Genomic DNA, 19,474 nt, shown 5'->3' with positions numbered 1-19,474 from the left:
GCGGTTATGCACAGCCAAGAGTCATGTCTTTTGCAACATGACTTTCATTGCCATTGAATAGCATATAAGACAATCGTTCCACCTACAAGAAAGGGCAGCGATAAGTCTGGCTCTCAAACATTCAGTGAAATTGATTTATAGTTGCAAACAACATATGGCCAGGTATGTGGCATCACTTATACCAGCAACCTAGCATCAACACCAATCATATTAGTTAAGTCTGCAGAAGCAGGGATTCAGGTACGTAACAGCCTTATATGATAAATTATATGATACATATCTATTATAAGTAAATGTTCAATACAATCGAATCAAAACTGGATATGTTTATACAATAGCATTATTTATTTAGATTAATTCCATATGAGATGTATGCACTTGAAGAAGTGGTGCAATCTGTTTGCCACATCTTGTGGGAAGAGGTTTGAAGTGTAATCCAGTGGTGACGAGGGGCTCACAAGTGGTCATAAGGACCCTTGAGTCAAGGAACCAGATTGCACTCCCTGTGCCAAACTCAAAAGATGTTGTGCGTATGGGTAATGGACTTGAAGGGCAAGCAACATGGGCTGCCAAGTCTAGCAAAGAGGTTAGAAGCAACCATTCCTTGGGCTTGTAGACAACGGACCCATGCAACCCCTCTCATGTCTCATATACCAATTTCTATCTATTTTTGCATTAGAATGAATTAAGTCTAATTATAATTGAACATGTATGTAGGTGCTTGCCTTTCCTTTTAGGTGCAGGTTGTCCTTCCAAGACTACACTCATCCAATATAAGATCAATTATTATTAAACAGGCCTATATCTAGAAGGGGAGATTACAAGATTTAACTAATACCTTGCTAAAATTATGATTTGACGGTCCACTTTTAGAAGCAAATTGATATACCAAAGCCTATCACAAGCAGTCTAAAAGTTTAATCAAATTAGAAAATTCCAAGATAAGACACATTATAAAATGGGTCACCATTGATCTTAAAAGAATCATGTATTGCTGATATTTATCAGCCAAATGAGACAGTTGCACCTGAGATCTACTTTTGCAAAGCATGGGAGTCTGCAGGAGATTGATATTAAAATGAGTTTATCAATAGCATATGCTGATATGAGTTATCACGTAATTGCAAGCTAGATTAAAAAACATTCAATATGAGTTAACATATAATTGCTACCCAGATTGAAAGTATTCATATTTTCATAGAAATTGCAAATCAAATCACACACTTCCAATTGTAATTCCTACTGATAACAATCTGCATGCACTACTTAATAAAACCATAGTCCAAGTTTCATTCCTTACAGGCAGATAATAACCATGGTATTTAAAATAAGGCCATCTAACAGCTATCACAATCTACACAACAAAAGAGCAAGATGTACCTCATTTCCTCGTGCAAATTCAACATGAAATCAAAGGATTTTACATTTTCCTTAAAAAAGTTCACAATCACACACACAGGTCTGTTGAATACCACTGAGGTGCTTAACTAGGAAATCAAATATAACCCAAGTTAACTTTAACTAGAACGTGTCTAGAGCAAATCTATTTTTGAAAAACAAATGAATTGTTCATCTCATCAGGGAAATAACAAATTTGTGCTAGCTAACTGAAATTATCACTCTACAGAAAATTTGGTGTACCTTCCGTTCAAGAGCCCCAAGACGTTGTTGGTATTCATCACGTAATGCATCAGATTCTGCCTCCGGTGATTTCTTCTATAAAATTTGAAAAAAAAAACAAGGTAAAATCCATACACACCATCAGGAATGATAAGAACATTCATAAACAGGAAAAGTTACTAGTGGCAAAATAAACTCAATCATCTTCACAGAAGAAAATATAAGAGGGAAAAGACAATCAAACAATATTTTTATATAGCTTAACTACTGCATCATTTCAGAATAAAAGTTAGATAGTGAATTGATTCATACCTACCTTAAGATCCTCAATTGTATTTTTCAGCTGTTCATTTTCAATCAGCAATCTTGAAATCTCGTCTGCTTTTGACTGCATAAGCAAAAAGTTTAGTGAAATACAAATTGGCCATAATTTACAAAAAAATTGAACTTGACATCAAATACGTCTACGATAAAAATGTTTTTAAAACATTAGTGAAGAAGATATAGAGAAAAGATACTGTTTCATATACTATTTATTTTTTCTTTTTCTTTTTAAATTTTAAATTTTTTAATTGATAACTAGGAGAATCAGAAGGTTCCTGGGTTTCTCACACCTTAATGGACACCTCCCCTAAACTCCTGAGCAGAAAGATGGCTGCTTCACACCACTTCCACCAGTAATCAAGAGTCAAACTGAGGTTGATGGGAAACCCTCACGCCTTTAACAACACTGACCCAACCAAACATGCCAACCCTTGGGGCCATTTCATATAACAATAGTATTTATTAAATTAGTCAATGTGTTGGCATTTCTTATTTTAAAATTAAGGAAAGCCAGACTAACATTTTTCTATGAACAAGTTAGCCTACTTCACCAATCAGTAAAGAAAACAGCTGTGCTTAATTTAGAAAAAAAAAACTTAGAAACAATCAAAAAAGGAAAATCATAAAGAAGGATGGCTAGGGTCATATTTCAACTTGAAGCTTTGCTATAGATAGGCCAGAAAACGGCATCATTATCAAACAATGGAAGATGGGATTGGAAACAATACTAATAAAAAACAGAAGTCATCTGCATATTAGAACAATCAAATTTGACTGATAGGTTCTGATTTCTAATTTCTAAATCCTTAATTGTGAAATTCCAAATTTAGCAGACATATCACAATGAAAACAATTGACTTTGAAAAATACTACAATGAAGCTATCTTGTTAATTTATTCTTTTATTATGAAAAAAATGTCAAAATGCCTACTGAACCTTGGCAATGTGATGCATAGTTGTTCATAGCAGCAAAAGAATCATTCTCCAGAATAAAATGGCAAACTAAAAAATCAGGTTCAGGTTACAGTTACAGTTAGGGTTTTCAAAAAAACAAAGAATCTCGTTAAGATTAAATAGGGTGTTTATTTTATTTTTTTGTAAATCGTCGCAAAGTCGAACAATAGAAAAATTATGGATATAATCACAATTTTAACTTTTATGCAATCAAACAATTTTTTTGGTGGTCTCATGGCAATTGAATCATGAAAAAGGCATGATAAAATTGTTCCAATTAATTTATTACAAAACCTGAGTTTTCTCATCCTAGGAGCCAAGTCCCATATTCTTATGATCTATGGAACTTCCAGAGATCATAAGATTAATAGATGGAATACTCACAGAGTACTCAGCAAGTTTTTTTGCTCGGTGAGTATTTACACCATTTACTCGCACAAAAAACTCAGAGTTTTTGGGAAAAACTCGCCGAGTTTTTGGCAAGTTTTTCACAAAAACTTGGCGATTCTCTGACAAAAACTTGGCTGCATAAAAACAAGAGGCCCAAACACCTCAAAAAACTATCAATTTTTTTTTTCAAGTCAGTCTCATTCTCTTCATCAGAATATATACATGAAATATAACATTTGATTATATCTTATACTTTAAGTTATATTTCATGTATATATTGGCAGGATGTTTGAAAGAGGTTTCAGACCTACAGGAGTTATAATGCAAGTTCTAGGTTTTAGATCTTTTAAATTTTCAGACTTAGTCAAATTTCAATAATTAGTACACTCCTATCAGCATTCTCTCGCTCTCTCTATATCACTCACTCTATCTGCCCCAAATTTGAGACCTATCTATCTCCCTATCACTCTTCCTCTATCCCCTCTCTATACCACTCTCTATCTCACTCTCTCCTCTCTCCCCCAAGATCTAGACTTATCTCTCTACCCCTCTCTCACCCTCAGACCCCCACAAGGAGTACTACCTTCAACCTCATTTTGGCGAGGTGGAGGAGCCACATCAGACTCCTAGGACTAGACCCTCTAGTTCCATCTCTCCCCTGGTTTTCACTAGAGCTGGTAAGAGGAAGATGTAAAATGTTTTGATGTAATATTTAGTTTTACTTTACAAAAACAATTTGTTATTTCATTTTGTTTTAGCCTGTCAGCCATCAGCATTCCACAAGAGAATGCCATTTTGTACCCAATTTGCATTTAAATCAATCAAATATATCTAGACTAAGCTTGTTTCTTTTGTGTACTCATTTATTGACTCATTGGATGCATCTCCTCATTGAATTTTGCAAAACAAATGCACTTCTAATTAAATTTAAGCAATTTTTTAAGTTGTCAAGTTTTTGCCAAGTTTTCACCAAGTTTTTTTTTGGGCCTTGGCGAGTTTTTGTTTTTGGCGAGTAGTTCAACTATGTATGGAACTATGTAATTTCATTAAATCACACATATACAGTTACACATTATAGACTCATTAAACTTAAATCACAATTCAAAATCTTGAGAAAGAATAAAAGAATAAAGCACAAGCCTCTCCAGCTCCCACACAACTGAATGGCTACTGTAGAGCACATAAAGAACAATGTCATTATCACTATCTAGTTTAACCGCATCTCTTACTCCTGTACTTATAGCTCAACAACATCAAGGAAATCATACTTACCAACCCCATGAAAATTATCAATGTTACGTTTCAAATCCACATCTACATCCCAATACAATTGCAGGTCCATCCAAACAAATTGGTGCCTTCCTTTACAGAATTTAAAAGGTATTGCCGATACAGACACAAAAATTCTTCCCTGCTTGCAAATAAGCTATGAAAGAACTTACATTTAAGCATGGAATAAATAAACTTTTCCACAGAATTTGCCCATTTTGTATAAGCTCTTAGTTGAAATAAGAATCTATCTTGTTCAGCTATTCAACTCTTGCCCTACTTGACAACAGCAACCCAAGTAGCTTTGGCTCTTCCAAAACAAAAGAGTTGTATAGATCCTCTTGAAATTTATGTTGAATTCCAGCTCAAAGCAAAATTCTCAGCCTCTACTACCTACAAAAAAGGATATGCAGTCTATTTTTCATTCATAAGTTGTAATCAAGTTGTTTGAAGTGGCAGCCATTCTCTATTACTGGTTAGTAGTCTAATTATTGCATTCCTTCTTCTTGTTAATTGGTAAAAGCATATCATGGAAGCCAATATGTTTTGGCATGTTTCTCACATAAATTGTATAGTGTTCTCTGACTGTATTTCTTTTGAATTAATGAAGGTTGAAGGAACCACCTAGCCCCCATCAACATAGGAGAAAAACAAGCATCCATTATTATGTCTTGAATCTCTGAGCCCTTCATATCTCTTTTTCATGACCTTTATCATTGATTTGCATTGAACAAGTGAGAAACATGTACATAACAATGTATACATAGAAGGGAGAGTTCACTTGACATGTAGTACACCTATATATTAAATTGCAAAGCATTGTGTTCGTAATTAAGTGTGAGTCCCAAAGAAGAATCTCTAGCAACTAGCAGTCAACTAGTTGTTCAGCACCATATCTTGTCATCCTTTACTCCCACGTGAGAGTAGCAACATCTTGGCCTCATAAAAGACTCCGCTGCTCTATAACTTGCCATCCTTTACTCCCACATGAGCAGTAACAACATCTTGGCCTCATAAAAGACTCAGCTGCCCTATTTGAATCAACCTTGACCTTAGCCACTTTTTGGTCAAAGAGTTTTGCCATGATGTAGAAGTGTGGAATGGAAGAATGAAGTAACTTATTTGTGAATTGAGAAACCCCAAACCACTCTTCCTTCTATTCAAGGTTTGCATTCTTCTCCCAAAATACCTAGGGTACGAGATATTTTGAGGTATTTTGGGCACCTTATCATGTCTCCTTATCTCATTCCCTGTTAGGGTTGAACCCCACATAATAGTTTGGATTTGTTATATGTTTATGAATATATGTTTCCTTTAACCCTAGTAGTGGATTTATCCCATGAATTATATCTTCAATGTTATCTAACTGATTGTAGGTTTCCAAAACAGACTTATCTTACCTTATTCTTGGGTGAGAATTTATATCTCTAACTATATTATGCTCTCTGTTTCATTTGGACGTGTGATCCTAGGGCAAAATTTAGGGTAATCCCAAAATGGGACATTACACAAGATTTCAAGATCAATAAACCCATGAGTATCGTTAGACGCCAGTCCCACAATCGGATATTGATCCCAAAGATTGGTTGAGGTTCCATTGGACAAGGCAATCCCTCATATTGGGAGTGACTCAAACTCATATTCTGATTTTGGCACAAGCAAAGATGAGGTGTGGAAGAAGTAGATCTAGTTGCTATATTGCTTTAGAGATTTTCTACATTGACAACAAAAACTAAAATGAAGACAATTAAATTTTGGTGATTTGTATGTAAACTCCCATCTGAATTTTTGCCGTGCCCTGCCTGACACTAGGGCAAAATAAATAACAATCGCAGCCTTAATAGATAAAACATTCAGATGTAAAACTAATTGAAATTTCTAGGGGCCAACCTAATAAAATACCCTCGGCAACGAAACAACTAAATAGGGCCGACCTGGAATAGGTTGTTAGTGGCCACGTATGAATCATTTCCTGCTGGAATGAGCCAACTGCGAATTAATTAAGAGAGGCCAACTTCCTTTGGAGATGGGATCAGAACAAATAAATAACATTATATTAACGTTGGCCAACCTAATCAAAGGGAGGTGACTGTTGGATAAAGAGGTAGGTTGAAAGATACATAAACAAAACTTTTGGTGAACATTAGAAGAACAATTCATGGAACGTCATTCTAATCTCTGAGATTAGAGCAGATATAAAGGCAGAACAGAATAAAGAACCAGATCAAAAATTCAAATACTTATAATCTACATAAACCAAGAAGAATTACATGTGCAAATCAGTTATAAATATCAGCAATCAGGACAGAGCATCAATGAGCAACAAAGACTTTCATATGCAGTAGATCCTATAGTGACATATTAAATTCTTGTGGTATGCAGAAATAGTTATATTACTCATGTATATGTATTTGTATCAATTGTATGTAGATGTGAATGTATATATTTATATCAGTTGCATGCAGATATGAATGTCTGAATTTAGCATATCTATCTATGCATTTAATAATATGATTTTCTGCTTGCAATAAACGATCATGGTAGGGTAAGGAAGGCAATGCAAGGAGGGGGAACGGCCGTGGATCCCTCGCTAGACACACCACCCCATCTGGATGGCAGAAAGGCCACATGGAACCAGGAGGGACAGAATTGCCGCTGTTGGGCCTAGGGTAGAGGGTCATTTTACAGCACCCCTACAAACTTTACATTGATCAATTGTTGAGATGAACTCAAGGGACCTTCAATCATAAGAGTTTGAGAAGGATGGCATGATGAAGGTGAACGGCTATGCAGGCCTCACTAGGTATCACCTAATGAAGATGGCAAAAGGCCACATGAGGCCAAGGGGTATAAAGTTTCTGCTCTTGGGCCTAGGGTAGGTGATATTTAGGCACCTTATCATGTCTCCTTATCTCTACCCCCATTATGGTTGGACCACACATAATAGTTTAGATTTGTGAAATGTTATGAATATGTGTTCTCTTTAACCCTAGAAATGGATGTATCTCATGAATTATACCTTCATAGTTATATAACTCAATTGCAGGTTTCCAAAGCAGGCTTATCTTATCTTATTCTTGGGTGAGAATTATATCCCTAACTATATTATACTATCTGTTTCATTTTGGATCTGTGAAAATAAAGCAAAATGTAAGGTGATTCAGAAAAGGGACATTACAATTTTCAATTCAGGTCTAATATTATGTAGTATGGTTATTGTAATACTCAAATTAGGTTGCACATGCCAATTCACATTCGGTTTTGGGTCCATTCTGATGGAATGGCTTAATACAATTGCATGGCAACAAGTGGCACACTTTTCAGCTAAGCTTGGCTCCCTCCCTGATCCTTATCCAAACCCATTTTACTCACCTTCCCACACTTCCATGCATTCAACCTTATCCTAGCCCTATTTGTACCTATCCCACACATTCACCTTATCATCAACCCAAATGTCCATGCACCTAATCCCTGCCTTGAGATTCTACATCCTCTATCCCAGGACAATCCCAAAATGAGCAGGTTCAATCTCATACAACACATAACTAACCCCAAATTCAAAATTTTGAAATTGAAATTGCCAACTTCTACCCTTTTCTACTAATTGTTGGGAGCTGACTTCATACACATTTTTGCAACCAATTGTTATATCTTTGGACCACACTAATGTATGTGGTCCAATCACATTTTTGCAACCAATTGTTATATCTTTGGACTACACTAATGTATGTGGTCCAATGAATACTCCTTCCGTTACTGGGTGCAGGTATCTCTGCTTTTTGTTGATGATTACACTCGTAAAATGTGGGTGTACTTTCTTGGACAGAAATCAGATGTGTTTCCTGTATTTCAAAAATTTAAGGCCTTAGTAGAAAAAGCATCTGGTTGTTCTATTATTACTCTTAGGTCTAATAATGGGGAGGAGTTTTGTTCTACTGCTTTCTCCACTTTCTGTGATACACATGGCATAAAACGTCAGTTAACCACACCGTACACTCCTCAACAAAACGGCATTGTAGAACGTTGCAACCACACCATTATAGAAATGGCTAGGTCTATGTTGGAACACAGAAATGTTCCTAAGAAGCATTGGGCAGAAGCAGTGTTTACTGCAGTCTACCTCCTTAGTCAGTCTCCCACTCATGCTGTTAAGGGGAAGACTCCTGAGGAAGCCCGAACTAGTCGCAAACCCAGGATCAGTCATCTGAAGGTTTTTGGCTCTTTAGCATATGTATGGATTCCAAATGCCAAGCGCTCCAAGTTGGATTCCAAGAGTTAGAAGCTTATGTTTACAGGGTATAGTGACAACCTCAAGGCTTACCGGTTGATTGATGTAGACACTGATCATCTCATCTTCAGTTGTGATGTTGTCTTTGATGAAGAACAAGGACCTTTTCAACTTTCCTCATCTAAGTAGCATTCTAAGGATCAGCCTTTGAAGGCTTCTCATTTAGGTGTTCGTCTTCCATTTGGTTCACCTGATGGGAGGGATGATGCAGATTCAGAATTTGATGATGCACTACCTGAATTTCCTCCGAATGATGCTAATCTTCCACCTATACTTGTTCCTCCTCCAGTTCCAATTGAACCTCCTACATCCAATGTTGGTACTTCTACTCTCCGGCCTAAATGGTGGGCTAAGACCATCAGTGATCTTCATCCTGATAAGCTCATTAAGGGTAGATCTTCTAGAAATAAGGGCAAGCAGCAAATACAGTTAACATTGCTCTCATGGCCAACATTCATAGTATTATGATCCTCAGACATATGCAGAAGCAAAAGGGATCCCAGAGTGGGAACAGGCAATGGGCGCAGAATACCAAAGCCTTTTGAAGAACAACACCTAGGTTCTCTCTGATCTTCCTCCAGGGAAGAAGCCCATTAGTTGCAAATGGGTGTATAAGGTCAACTATCACGCAGATGGTACCTTAGATAAATACAAGGCCAGATTGGTTGCTCGAGGATTCACACAGCAAGAGGGCATTGATTATGAGGAGACTTTTGCTCCTACTGCCAAGATGAGTACAATTCGTCTTCTTCTCGATATTGCAGCTCAGTTTGGATGGAAAGTCCATCAGATGGATATTAAGAGTGCCTTCCTCAATGGTGAGTTACGGGAAGAAGTCTACATGACGCAACCTCCTGGTTCCAAGGTTGCCAGCAAAGAACATCAAGTATGTAGACTCATGAAAGCACTCTATGGACTCAAACAAGCTCCTCAAGCGTGGTACATCAAGATTGATCAGTACTTGGTTGCTCATGGTTTTCAGCGTAGCCCTTCTAATAGTAATCTGTATATCAAACACTCTGGTGATGAAGTTCTCTTTCTTGTTGTCTATGTGGATGACTTGATCATTACTGGCAGTTCAGCACATTTGATTGTAGAAATCAAACAGGACCTATGCAAGGCATTTGAGATGACAGATTTGGGGCTTCTCCATTATTTTTAGGTGTTGAGGTTCGGCAGACTGATGGTAGCATTTTTATTTCTCAGTCTAAGTATGCCAGGAACTTGCTTGACAGGTTTCGAGTGCAGGATTGTAAACCTGCTTCCATGCCTATGGAGACAGGACTGAAATTGTCAACCAAGTTTGATTCTCCTCCTATAGATGAAACACAATTCAGGCAACTAGTGGGTAATCTCATCTATCTCACTACCACTAGACCTGATCTCAGTTTTGCAGTGAGCTACATTTCACGCTTCATGACAGCCCCTAAGGCTAACCATTGGGTAGTAGCGAAGCGTGTGCTGCATTATGTGAAGGGCACTTCTGATTATGGACTTCTTTACACTAGGAGTCACAATCTTAGACTCAGTGGTTTCACAGATTCAAATTGGGCAGGTTCGGTTGATGATAGAAAATCAACATCTGGGTGTGTGTTTAGTTTGGGATCTGGTGCAGTCACATGGACTAGTAAAAAGCAGCAGGCAGTGGCTCTCTCTTGACAGAAGCAAAGTATCAAGGAGCAATTAAGGCAGCATGTGAGGCCGTAGCTTCGTCAGATGCTTGCGGATATGCACATTATCTCAAGCAGGTCCGACTCCCTTATTCTGTGATTATCAAGGAGTTCTCAAACTTGCCAAAAATCTAGTCTTCCATGAAAGAACCAAGCACGTGGAAACTCACTATCACTTCATCACAAAGCTTGTTGAAGATGGATCAGTTCAGTTGCTATATGTTCCTACAGAGGATCAAATAACCGACATTCTCACCAAGTTGCTCAGTCTAAATAAGTTTGTCAAATTCAGGGGGCATCTTGGTGTAATTGATAGATTGAGCATTAGGGGAGGGTATTAAAATAATATTTTCCTAAGTTAATTATTAATGCTCAATCATGTAATATATTGTATTTTTAGATCATCTTCGATCTTATCCTAAGTTTCTTGTTAGAAACTTTCTAATTTGTAATTCATTGTACATTATTTATTGAGCGTTCTTGCTCATTGTAAATACAATTCAAGTTTTACCAATTACATTTCGTAATAATCATCTTCGATCTTATCCTAAGTTTCTTGTTAGAAACTTTCTAATTTGTAATTCATTGTACATTATTTATTGAGCGTTCTTGCTCATTGTAAATACAATTCAAGTTTTACCAATTACATTTCGTAATACAATCTCGCTGAGATATGCCACCCTACACACCGGCCAAATTTGGCAATTGCTTGGTCAAACTAGCACGCAGTTCAAAAAAAAGCAAATGTTATTTATATTTTAAGTGAATGCATTTGAAAAGGGGGAAAAACTTTGAAAAATAAATCCTTTTCTGCTACTTTCTTTATTGCTATTTTTTTTCAATTGTCGTGTTTTCCTCATTTAAACGTGAGAAATCTTTTTTTTTCAAAAAGTATTTAAGTTTTTTTCTTTTCTTTTAAATGTTTATACTTTAACGACAATATGGCATTGCCATGTTAGAGTTGTGCCACTAATAGTTATGGATGAGAAACCCCATCCATATCAGTAACTCAAAAATCCAAAGAGATCATTGAAATTAATTTAGCAAGGTTTTTTGAATGTGGCTGATTTATGCCTTTACTTAGTGATTATAAAAAATTTGATAGGAGTTAGTGGATCCTTCACAGCTAGATTGTTTTTGATACAAGCTTTTCCTCGGACCACAATAATAACATATACTAAGTTTGAATTTATATAAAATGGCTTTTCTTGAACTGCTTTTTGCAAACTCCATATCAATGCTTCATTTTTCCTTGTCATCAAAAGCTATCAATTGTTTATAGAAGCATGTTGAAAATGAATTAACATATTATTTTAGATTAATCCAGAAACACAATGAGCATAACATGTTCAGGTTGAGCGACTTCATTTTCTTTGTTTCAATTGAAGAGTTCAGAACTGCAATGGTGCCAACTACAACCAATGCTCCCTAATTCTCAAGTTTCAAATATCCCAGACAAAAAGTTCAAGAAACATTGAAATGCTAATTATCTATATTTACAGAGGCTTTCCAAGAATTCAGGAAACAAATTTGTGATAAATTAATGAAAGCGGCTTCAATTAGACCAGGGCAGCCAACTTTGTAAAGTTAAAATGCAATGTCTCGGTGTCAAACATGTGTGATTTTTGCCTCTGACAGCAAGTGCACATCTTAGCTTTATATCATAAAATACATCTATACGATGATACTGTAGTTAATGGACACAGAAAGAAGTGTTTGTCACAAACAATGTTTTACTGTTACACAATGAAAGAGCATGTGATATATTTGTTTAGTTTCCAAAGCATTTCAAGATATGTTAAGATTTGAATAAGAAAGTATTGCTATGTTTACATGAGCTTCTAAGACACCATTTTCTATATCTTTTTTTAATTTGTTAATATGGACAATATGTTTGAATACCTGAGCTTGTCGTGCAGCACCTTGCAAAGCTGCTTCCATCATTTTCATCTCTCTCTTTAGCTTCTCAATTTCAGAATCACTTTCTACAATAAGAGACACAGTTGAATCTGGCTTGAGAGGCAACTCTAATTGATTCTGTCCCATGGCAGCATCCTTTTCCAGTTCTTGAGTATGTCCAGCACTAGCAATAATTGTTTTGTCTGAGATCCCATTACTGTAGGGCATAGCTTTATCCTCAGCACAAAATTTATCAACTGCGAGCATCTCATTACTCTCAGCTGCATCAACCGTACTCTCATCCTTGCTATCAATGGTAACTGATGGCAAATTACTAGGTTCAGGATCAGAAGGGATACATGCATTAGCTTTCCTTATTAAATTAGTATCATAGTCAGGCTGTTGGAAAGCAATCTCTTCCTGAGATACATTTTCTTGCAAATCCTTGACTTCGTCCTTATTCTCTGCCGGGGCTGGCACAACTTCTTCCACTAACTCTGAAAGCTTTAACAAGTGATTTCCATCTGAGTAATCTTCTGAACGACCCACTTCAGCATGTTGTAGTTCCTGGCATTCCAATACTTCACTAGGAAGAGTCACCTCTGAAACTACTTGAAATTTAGCTTCTATCTGAGCATTTTCCACGGGAACTAAATTGTTATTATTCTCTGACTCCTTTGGTGGATTTGAATGCTCATCTTGATCCAAGGCTGAAGGACTATGCTGATGCTCCTCCTCACTTCTTGTGGAAGGGAACTGATCCTCTTCCCTGGATTGAGGTGCTTGAACCTGCTCTTCAGATTGAGAAGCAACATCTTTAGAAACAGTTTCCAATGGACTTTGAGCCGATGATATATTTGTTGCGTCTTGCAATGCCGTGCTTTTAGAAGACTGGGAAACTTCTTCAACAGCAATATTGTCATCTGTATCTCTCTGCTTCAATAGGGTTGCAGTTGGGTCGAACAGAGTTCTTCTGTCTGTTGATGTCCAAAGTCCATTTACAAAATCCAGAAAAAACAGAATATGTAATTTAAGCTTCTGACACTTTAAAGTAACTAAATATTTACCATAGAGCATTATCTCAAAATTGAGACCTATTAATAAATGAAAGAACATCAGCCATGGCTTCCTGGTTAGAATAAACCAGAATTGAGTGAACTGGTGCACAAACTCCAAATCCCATTAAAGACTATATAATTTGCAAATGATAATTTATGTGAGTGATGACATATCAATACGTGAGTGAAAATCATATGAACAAACCAACTGCTAATGAGCCCAAACTATTACAGCTAACAAAACAAACAAAAATTCTAATATGACTTGAAAAAACTTCTAATTGAAGTATGGGGAATGGAAATCTATAACTAGAATCCAAACTCAGAAAATTCTAAATTAAGGTCGGAAACTGAAAAGATTCAAATCAAAATGAAACTATGTTACTATAATAAAGTGTGCTTGTTTCAAGGTGCTCTAAAAATTTGATATTTCTGATTGCTACTCGGTATTTTTCAATTTCTGACTTTCAGCCATAATTTTCCAATCTCGATACTATTTTCAGTTAGCAGCTTGTTTTCATAAATCATACCAGCATGACAAAGAAAACGATATTTTTTCAGTAATTCCAATTGCCTGTACAGCAAGAAGCCTATAAAGTATAAACGTCATAAGCTAAAGAAATGCATGATAGGAACCTTCCTAAACTGATAAAAATTACAATAGAATGAGTTGTGTTGTGATGGTAAGATTGTGCATTTATCACCAGATTGCAGAATGGCCAGAGTTCAAAGTTTCGCCAGCATACCAGCTAAAAAAATTCTTCAACAAGGAATATTGTACTGACAGAAGGAGGCCTATTAGTCTGGAGTGCTAAACCCAAATCTCAAGGCCCGCCAGCTCAAAATTTAAAAAATATCCTTTTCAATTACAGTTGGGTTACACTTAAAGTACATTCCTAACCATTTGAAAAATTGACTTTGATCTAACTGCGAAGTTTTTTACAAAATGAATTAGTTGTTACAAAATTGATCACTGATTCAATTCCCATACAGCTTCAGAATAACCAAGTTAAATCCAAAATAATAGAGTTTTAAAATCAAGATTTTCGCAGGATGAGATTTGCCAAAGATTCTTTGGATAATCTGCCTAGAAGTTTTTATCCAGAAAAGCTTTGACGAAATCCACGTTCTCAACCCTTAAGGACCTCTATACGGATCATACCCCGGTTCGATTCCTACAAATACAATTGGTGTTTGTTTACCCTATTGAGTTGCATTGGGCAGGGCAAGGGTTCAAAAGAAAGCAAGGGCAGAGGCTAAAATAGAGCTTTCGCCTAACCATCTCAAACCCAAATCGCTTAAAACACAACATACATTTCAAATTCAGCTCAAATGCACAAATACAGGGCAAATAAATCAATTAAAAAGATACAAAAAAGATCTATTTACACAATTGGGCACAAACCAATTTGTACTTACCTCCATTTGTATCATTTGCATCTTGTTTGTCCTCAAAGCCAAGTGCAGAGTCGAAATTTTTTTCAATATTCTTCACACTTTCACTGATCTTGTTGACAGCGCCAGCTAGATCGGGAAAATTTGTGAAACTTACCTTATTCAGCCATGCCATTTTAGCTGCCCCCTTCACAAGAATCCACTTAGGCTACAAATCTACCATTCTTAAGTTTTTTCAATGCGTAATAAAGCCTCGGGCCTGTGAAAAGAGGCGATGAGATAAAAGCATATGCTAAATACTTCTACAATGGCAATTTGTATAATTTGGGAATGAATTAAAAAAGAAATGATTTAAATGAAATAAAGGAAGTACGTGAATGGCCAGTTATGGCATCAGATCACATAATTACAGAAAGTTCCCTTGGGAAAGAAATATAGAATCCTCTTGTATCTGCAAAATCTTGTTTTCTGCATCAATTTGAGAAGAAATGTGAATGCATAGGCAATACTTTTTCTTTAGTTTGCGCACCGAAAAAACTTAAAAGAGAAGCAGAAACTGATTATGAAATGTGGGTATAAAAATGTATCAGGGATGTTGTGTTTGTTGCGGTGCGCTTTTGTCTGCTGAGTCACCCGCCGAGAGCACAAAATTAGATTAAAAAACAGACTTGGAGGGCAGGTAAAAGTTAGAAGATAATTATTTGGAATGTGAATAAGTTGATCTTAAATGTGGGGAAATTGTATAAGAACCGATATAATTTATAATTTAAAATGGTAAGTTATGTAAAATGTTCTTATTATGAAGAAGATTAATTTAGGATACTGATTACATTGAGTAGATTTGTTTTGTGTTATATTCAAGAATATTATCATCAACAATGAGTGTGTTTAGTATGAGTATAATAAAAGATGATCTTTGTGTAATAGTGTGGTCAAAAAAATACAAGTGATTTGATTGATTCTTTTGTGTGTTGTAATTTTAAACGTCAAGAATAAAATGCACACACCAATAGTTGAGTTAGGGTATTATTATTGAAAACAATAATTTCAAAGATTATTAAGAAAAATAGGTAGGCAAAAATGAATACTTGGATTTTGTGATATATGTCATTTGTTGGATTTTGTGATATATGTCATTTGTCTTCGGCACCTATAAAACAAAAGTAGCAAAATTATTAGATGAATGAATACTTGAATTTTGTGATATATGTCATTTGTCTTCGGCGCCTATAAAACAAAAGTAGCAAAATGATTAGATGCCTATATTAGGTGTTAAATTTTGAAAGTAATTATATAGCTTGAATCAATAGCTAAAATGCAAAATTATATAAGAAGAAAATTAGAGAGATTTCAAGTATTAATCTTTTTTTTTTTAATTTTGATTTGTGTAATGTAAGAAGATATAATTTGTGAGTATTTGATTTATAGTATTAGTATAATTGAAAACTTATTTTAAGAAAAATTTGGCATTTGCATGCATATTAATCGTTTGTAGTGGATTGCACACTAGCCTAAGGCGATACATTTTGCATGACAAGATAGTGGAAGGGTGTTGGCAAGGTAGTGGAGGAGTGGGTGATTGAATTTAAATTACATGTTTGCTTCTTTCAGGCTTGTGAAAAAGTTAGAATGGACAACAAAGATCATTTATATCTTGTGAAGCTTCAATGTGAGATGACATGAAAGGCTTCAAGGATCTAGCTCGCTTTAAGAAATATGATATCATGCCTTGCATGTGGCCCATTGGTGTTACCCTCTCTGAACAACTTCTTTTTCAATAGAAATCCACAATTTAGATAAAGAAAGATGTGTGATACTTTGAATATTTAAGATATATATTCTATATGGGCTTAAATTTTACAAAAGAAAGCCATTGTTTAGATAATGAAAGATGTGTGGCACTTTGAATATTTAAGATTTACATTCTATATGGGTTTAGCATCTTTTGAATTAGCAAAAAATAGTTGTCTATTACTACTTACTTTACATAATCAAAGTACAAAGCATGACAAAGAGATATATGGGAAACCATGTGAATTTGTAACAATGGTGAGTAATATGGAGATGTCAATAGATTTATTTTGTGATAACTTAAATATTTTTAAATGTGAAAAAAAAAAGATCAATTATATATGAATGATTATATCATATAGAATTTCATTACTATCTTATTTTAAAAACATATTCAAATTGCAAATATATAATTTTATTATTGTTCTACTCAAAATGAACTTACAAATAACTATTACTTCTTCAATTTCAAAAAAATTAATAGAAAATGAATTATAATAAATAATATTTATAAATTTTATAATTGTATGCAATATGACTCGCAAGAAGCGAAATTTGGCAGAAAAATTGAAAATAGGGCATAACCTTACGCCGAGATTTCCTACTTACAGGCTGCAGGGGAACAAATTTGATTGTTTGGGTCGTCTTCCTCCCCCTAATACAGGTAGAGATCTTGTTGCTTGCCCTGCTTTGGTTTCCCATGGGAGGAGTTGGCGGCCTCAAAAACAATACCTAGAAAACTTATCCAATGGAAACAAGGCAAATGACTGGCATGATGTCTTAAGCAGGAGATATCGTAGGCTATTGCGGGTTCGAACTGATGAGACCCAGGGCAGGTCCTCTGGTAGTCTTGAGAAGGTGTGGATTTCCCCCATATCCTCATTCATACTGAGTTTTGCTACAAGTGCCAATGTGATCCCCCTAGGTGAGAGATGAACCCCTACCCCTGGTGCTTCATCGCCCCCTAGTCGTATACCTCAAACAAGATCTAGGAATGACGCCTTCATTCAGAGAATTACAAACAAACCAGAAAATGCAAACCCTAGACCCGAAAGATGAATTATTATATGTCTCCGAAGAAAAATTCGTGAAGGGTTTGAGGGATCATTACAGAAAGTATGGTTTGTTTGCTAAATGGTGTGGGAAAGGGGAATCGGTGGATTCAGTTGCCCAATGGTTGGAAGATACTTATGAGGGTCAGGTAAGTATTACTATCCTCCCTAATTACTTTCTATTTATCGACTGTATAAGGCAATCTTTAAAAATGGAGTTGTTAACTGGTAAAGTTGTATTTTATCATAGCTATAATTTTAATTTCATAGATTGGTAGCCGAACTTCTTCCCTAGCACATATAAGTTTCAAAGAATTTCAAAATGGGTTAGATTTAAATACATCCCAGTAGAACTTATGCATTCCCAAATCCTGCTTAAAATCAAGGATAGCCTTGGGGGTTTTATTGGCCTTGAGAAGGACTGGTGTCGCTCTTCAGATATCAAAATGCTTATTAATTTAGATTCTCGCTCACCTCATCTTAAATCATTGATCTTCACTACTGCTAATTGTTAATACCATTTAGAACCTGAACTCTACAAAGGTCTGGTATCAAACCACTTAGCCTTTAAGTTATCATGCTCCTCTCAATTAATTAAAAATCCCAATCCCCCAATGACAAAGCCCATGATTTTCACTAATTCAACTATATTGAGGGAGGACTCTGAGGGTGTTTAATGTCCGTCTAGGATGAACGAGGTGGCCTCAACCCCAAACCCTCCCTCTGAAATTGAAGAAGGAGAATTAGTGTTGAATAAGGTACCTTTCCTTGCTTCCCCACCAGCACTTGATAAGCCCCCAGAAAATAATGAGACTGTAATTTGTGATAGGAATTGTCCTATTACGGGAAATGCCCAGCCATGTTTGGTTAGTCCTTCGCTTGATTATACGTCAACACCTTCATCTCATAAGGTAGTCCATAATCAAGAGTTGGGAAAAACTGAGGGGGAGATTACGAGTGGTCTTAGTAAAAGATCGAAGTCCAATGTAGGGGATGGTGGGAGTCAGGAGCCCTTTCAAGAGAGCCCCGCAAGGGCTGTAGAGATAATCAATATAACTGAAAGGGTGGATTGTGATAACGAGGTGGTTAATGGGCACCCTGAGACGCTGGAGGGCAGAGATAACATATCACCATGTGTCAAGGATGTGTCATTAGTAGAAAGGAAGGAGGCTTTAATCAATCAAGCTTGTAATGAAGTCATTAATGATCTTATGGATAGATTCATAGAGGAAATTGCTGATGAAGATGAATTAGGTCTCCAGAAACAAGCCCTGATTGCAGAGATCTTGGAATTAAAAGATGCGGTAGGGAGGCTAACAATCTGAATGAGTGTGGGGAAGGGTTGGGCAGCGAAGATGAAGAGGTAGGGGAATTCAGGATGGAAGTTTTGGGGATTGACCAGAATGAGTGGGGCTTGGAAACCCCAGATTGTGCTAAACAGTGTAAAAGGAGAGGCAGGAAATCTCTATCAGAACTGAGAAATATAGATGGATTTGTATAAGGCCAGGTAAAATCAACCTCTATGTTTGATACAGGGAAAGGGAATTACCTTCCCAAGGAGCCATGAAACTCCTCTCGATGAATGTTATGAGATAGTCATGTTACAGGAAACCAAGCTTAACTCAGATGATATTGGGACCTTTAAGAAAAAACTAGGCATTAGGGAGGTGGTTGGACATCCGCCTACTAGAGCCTCGGGTGGCTTGGCAGTAATCTGGGACCCTACAGTGGTCTCCTTTGAGATGGTTAATAGCCAGGCACATT

The 19,474-nt window shown here is 36.2% G+C and overlaps 1 protein-coding gene across 2 annotated transcripts in view; it reads right to left on the bottom strand.

Annotated features, from left to right (window-relative positions):
- The window catches only part of LOC131064197 (golgin candidate 5), a 98,761-nt gene extending 83,250 nt beyond the window's left edge, over positions 1 to 15,511 (bottom strand). The window contains exons 1-5 of one of the 2 annotated variants that reach the window (XM_057998249.2): positions 15,241 to 15,511; positions 14,892 to 15,126; positions 12,418 to 13,391; positions 1,937 to 2,008; positions 1,642 to 1,716 (exon numbers count right to left, since the gene is read on the bottom strand). In XM_057998249.2, coding sequence (XP_057854232.2) covers positions 1,642 to 1,716; positions 1,937 to 2,008; positions 12,418 to 13,391; positions 14,892 to 15,042 — 1,272 coding nt within the window. In that variant the 5' untranslated portion in view covers positions 15,043 to 15,126; positions 15,241 to 15,511. The remainder of the gene's footprint in view (positions 1 to 1,641; positions 1,717 to 1,936; positions 2,009 to 12,417; positions 13,392 to 14,891; positions 15,127 to 15,240) is intronic. The other variant, XM_057998250.2, reaches the window with a different exon arrangement.
- Between the last annotated feature and the right edge of the window lie 3,963 nt (positions 15,512 to 19,474).

Source organism: Cryptomeria japonica, chromosome 6, assembly GCF_030272615.1.
Source record: "Cryptomeria japonica chromosome 6, Sugi_1.0, whole genome shotgun sequence".
Taxonomy (NCBI): Eukaryota; Viridiplantae; Streptophyta; class Pinopsida; order Cupressales; family Cupressaceae; genus Cryptomeria; species Cryptomeria japonica.
The sequence above is the reverse complement of the archived record's forward strand: the minus strand, read 5'-3'. Positions and strand labels throughout refer to the sequence as shown.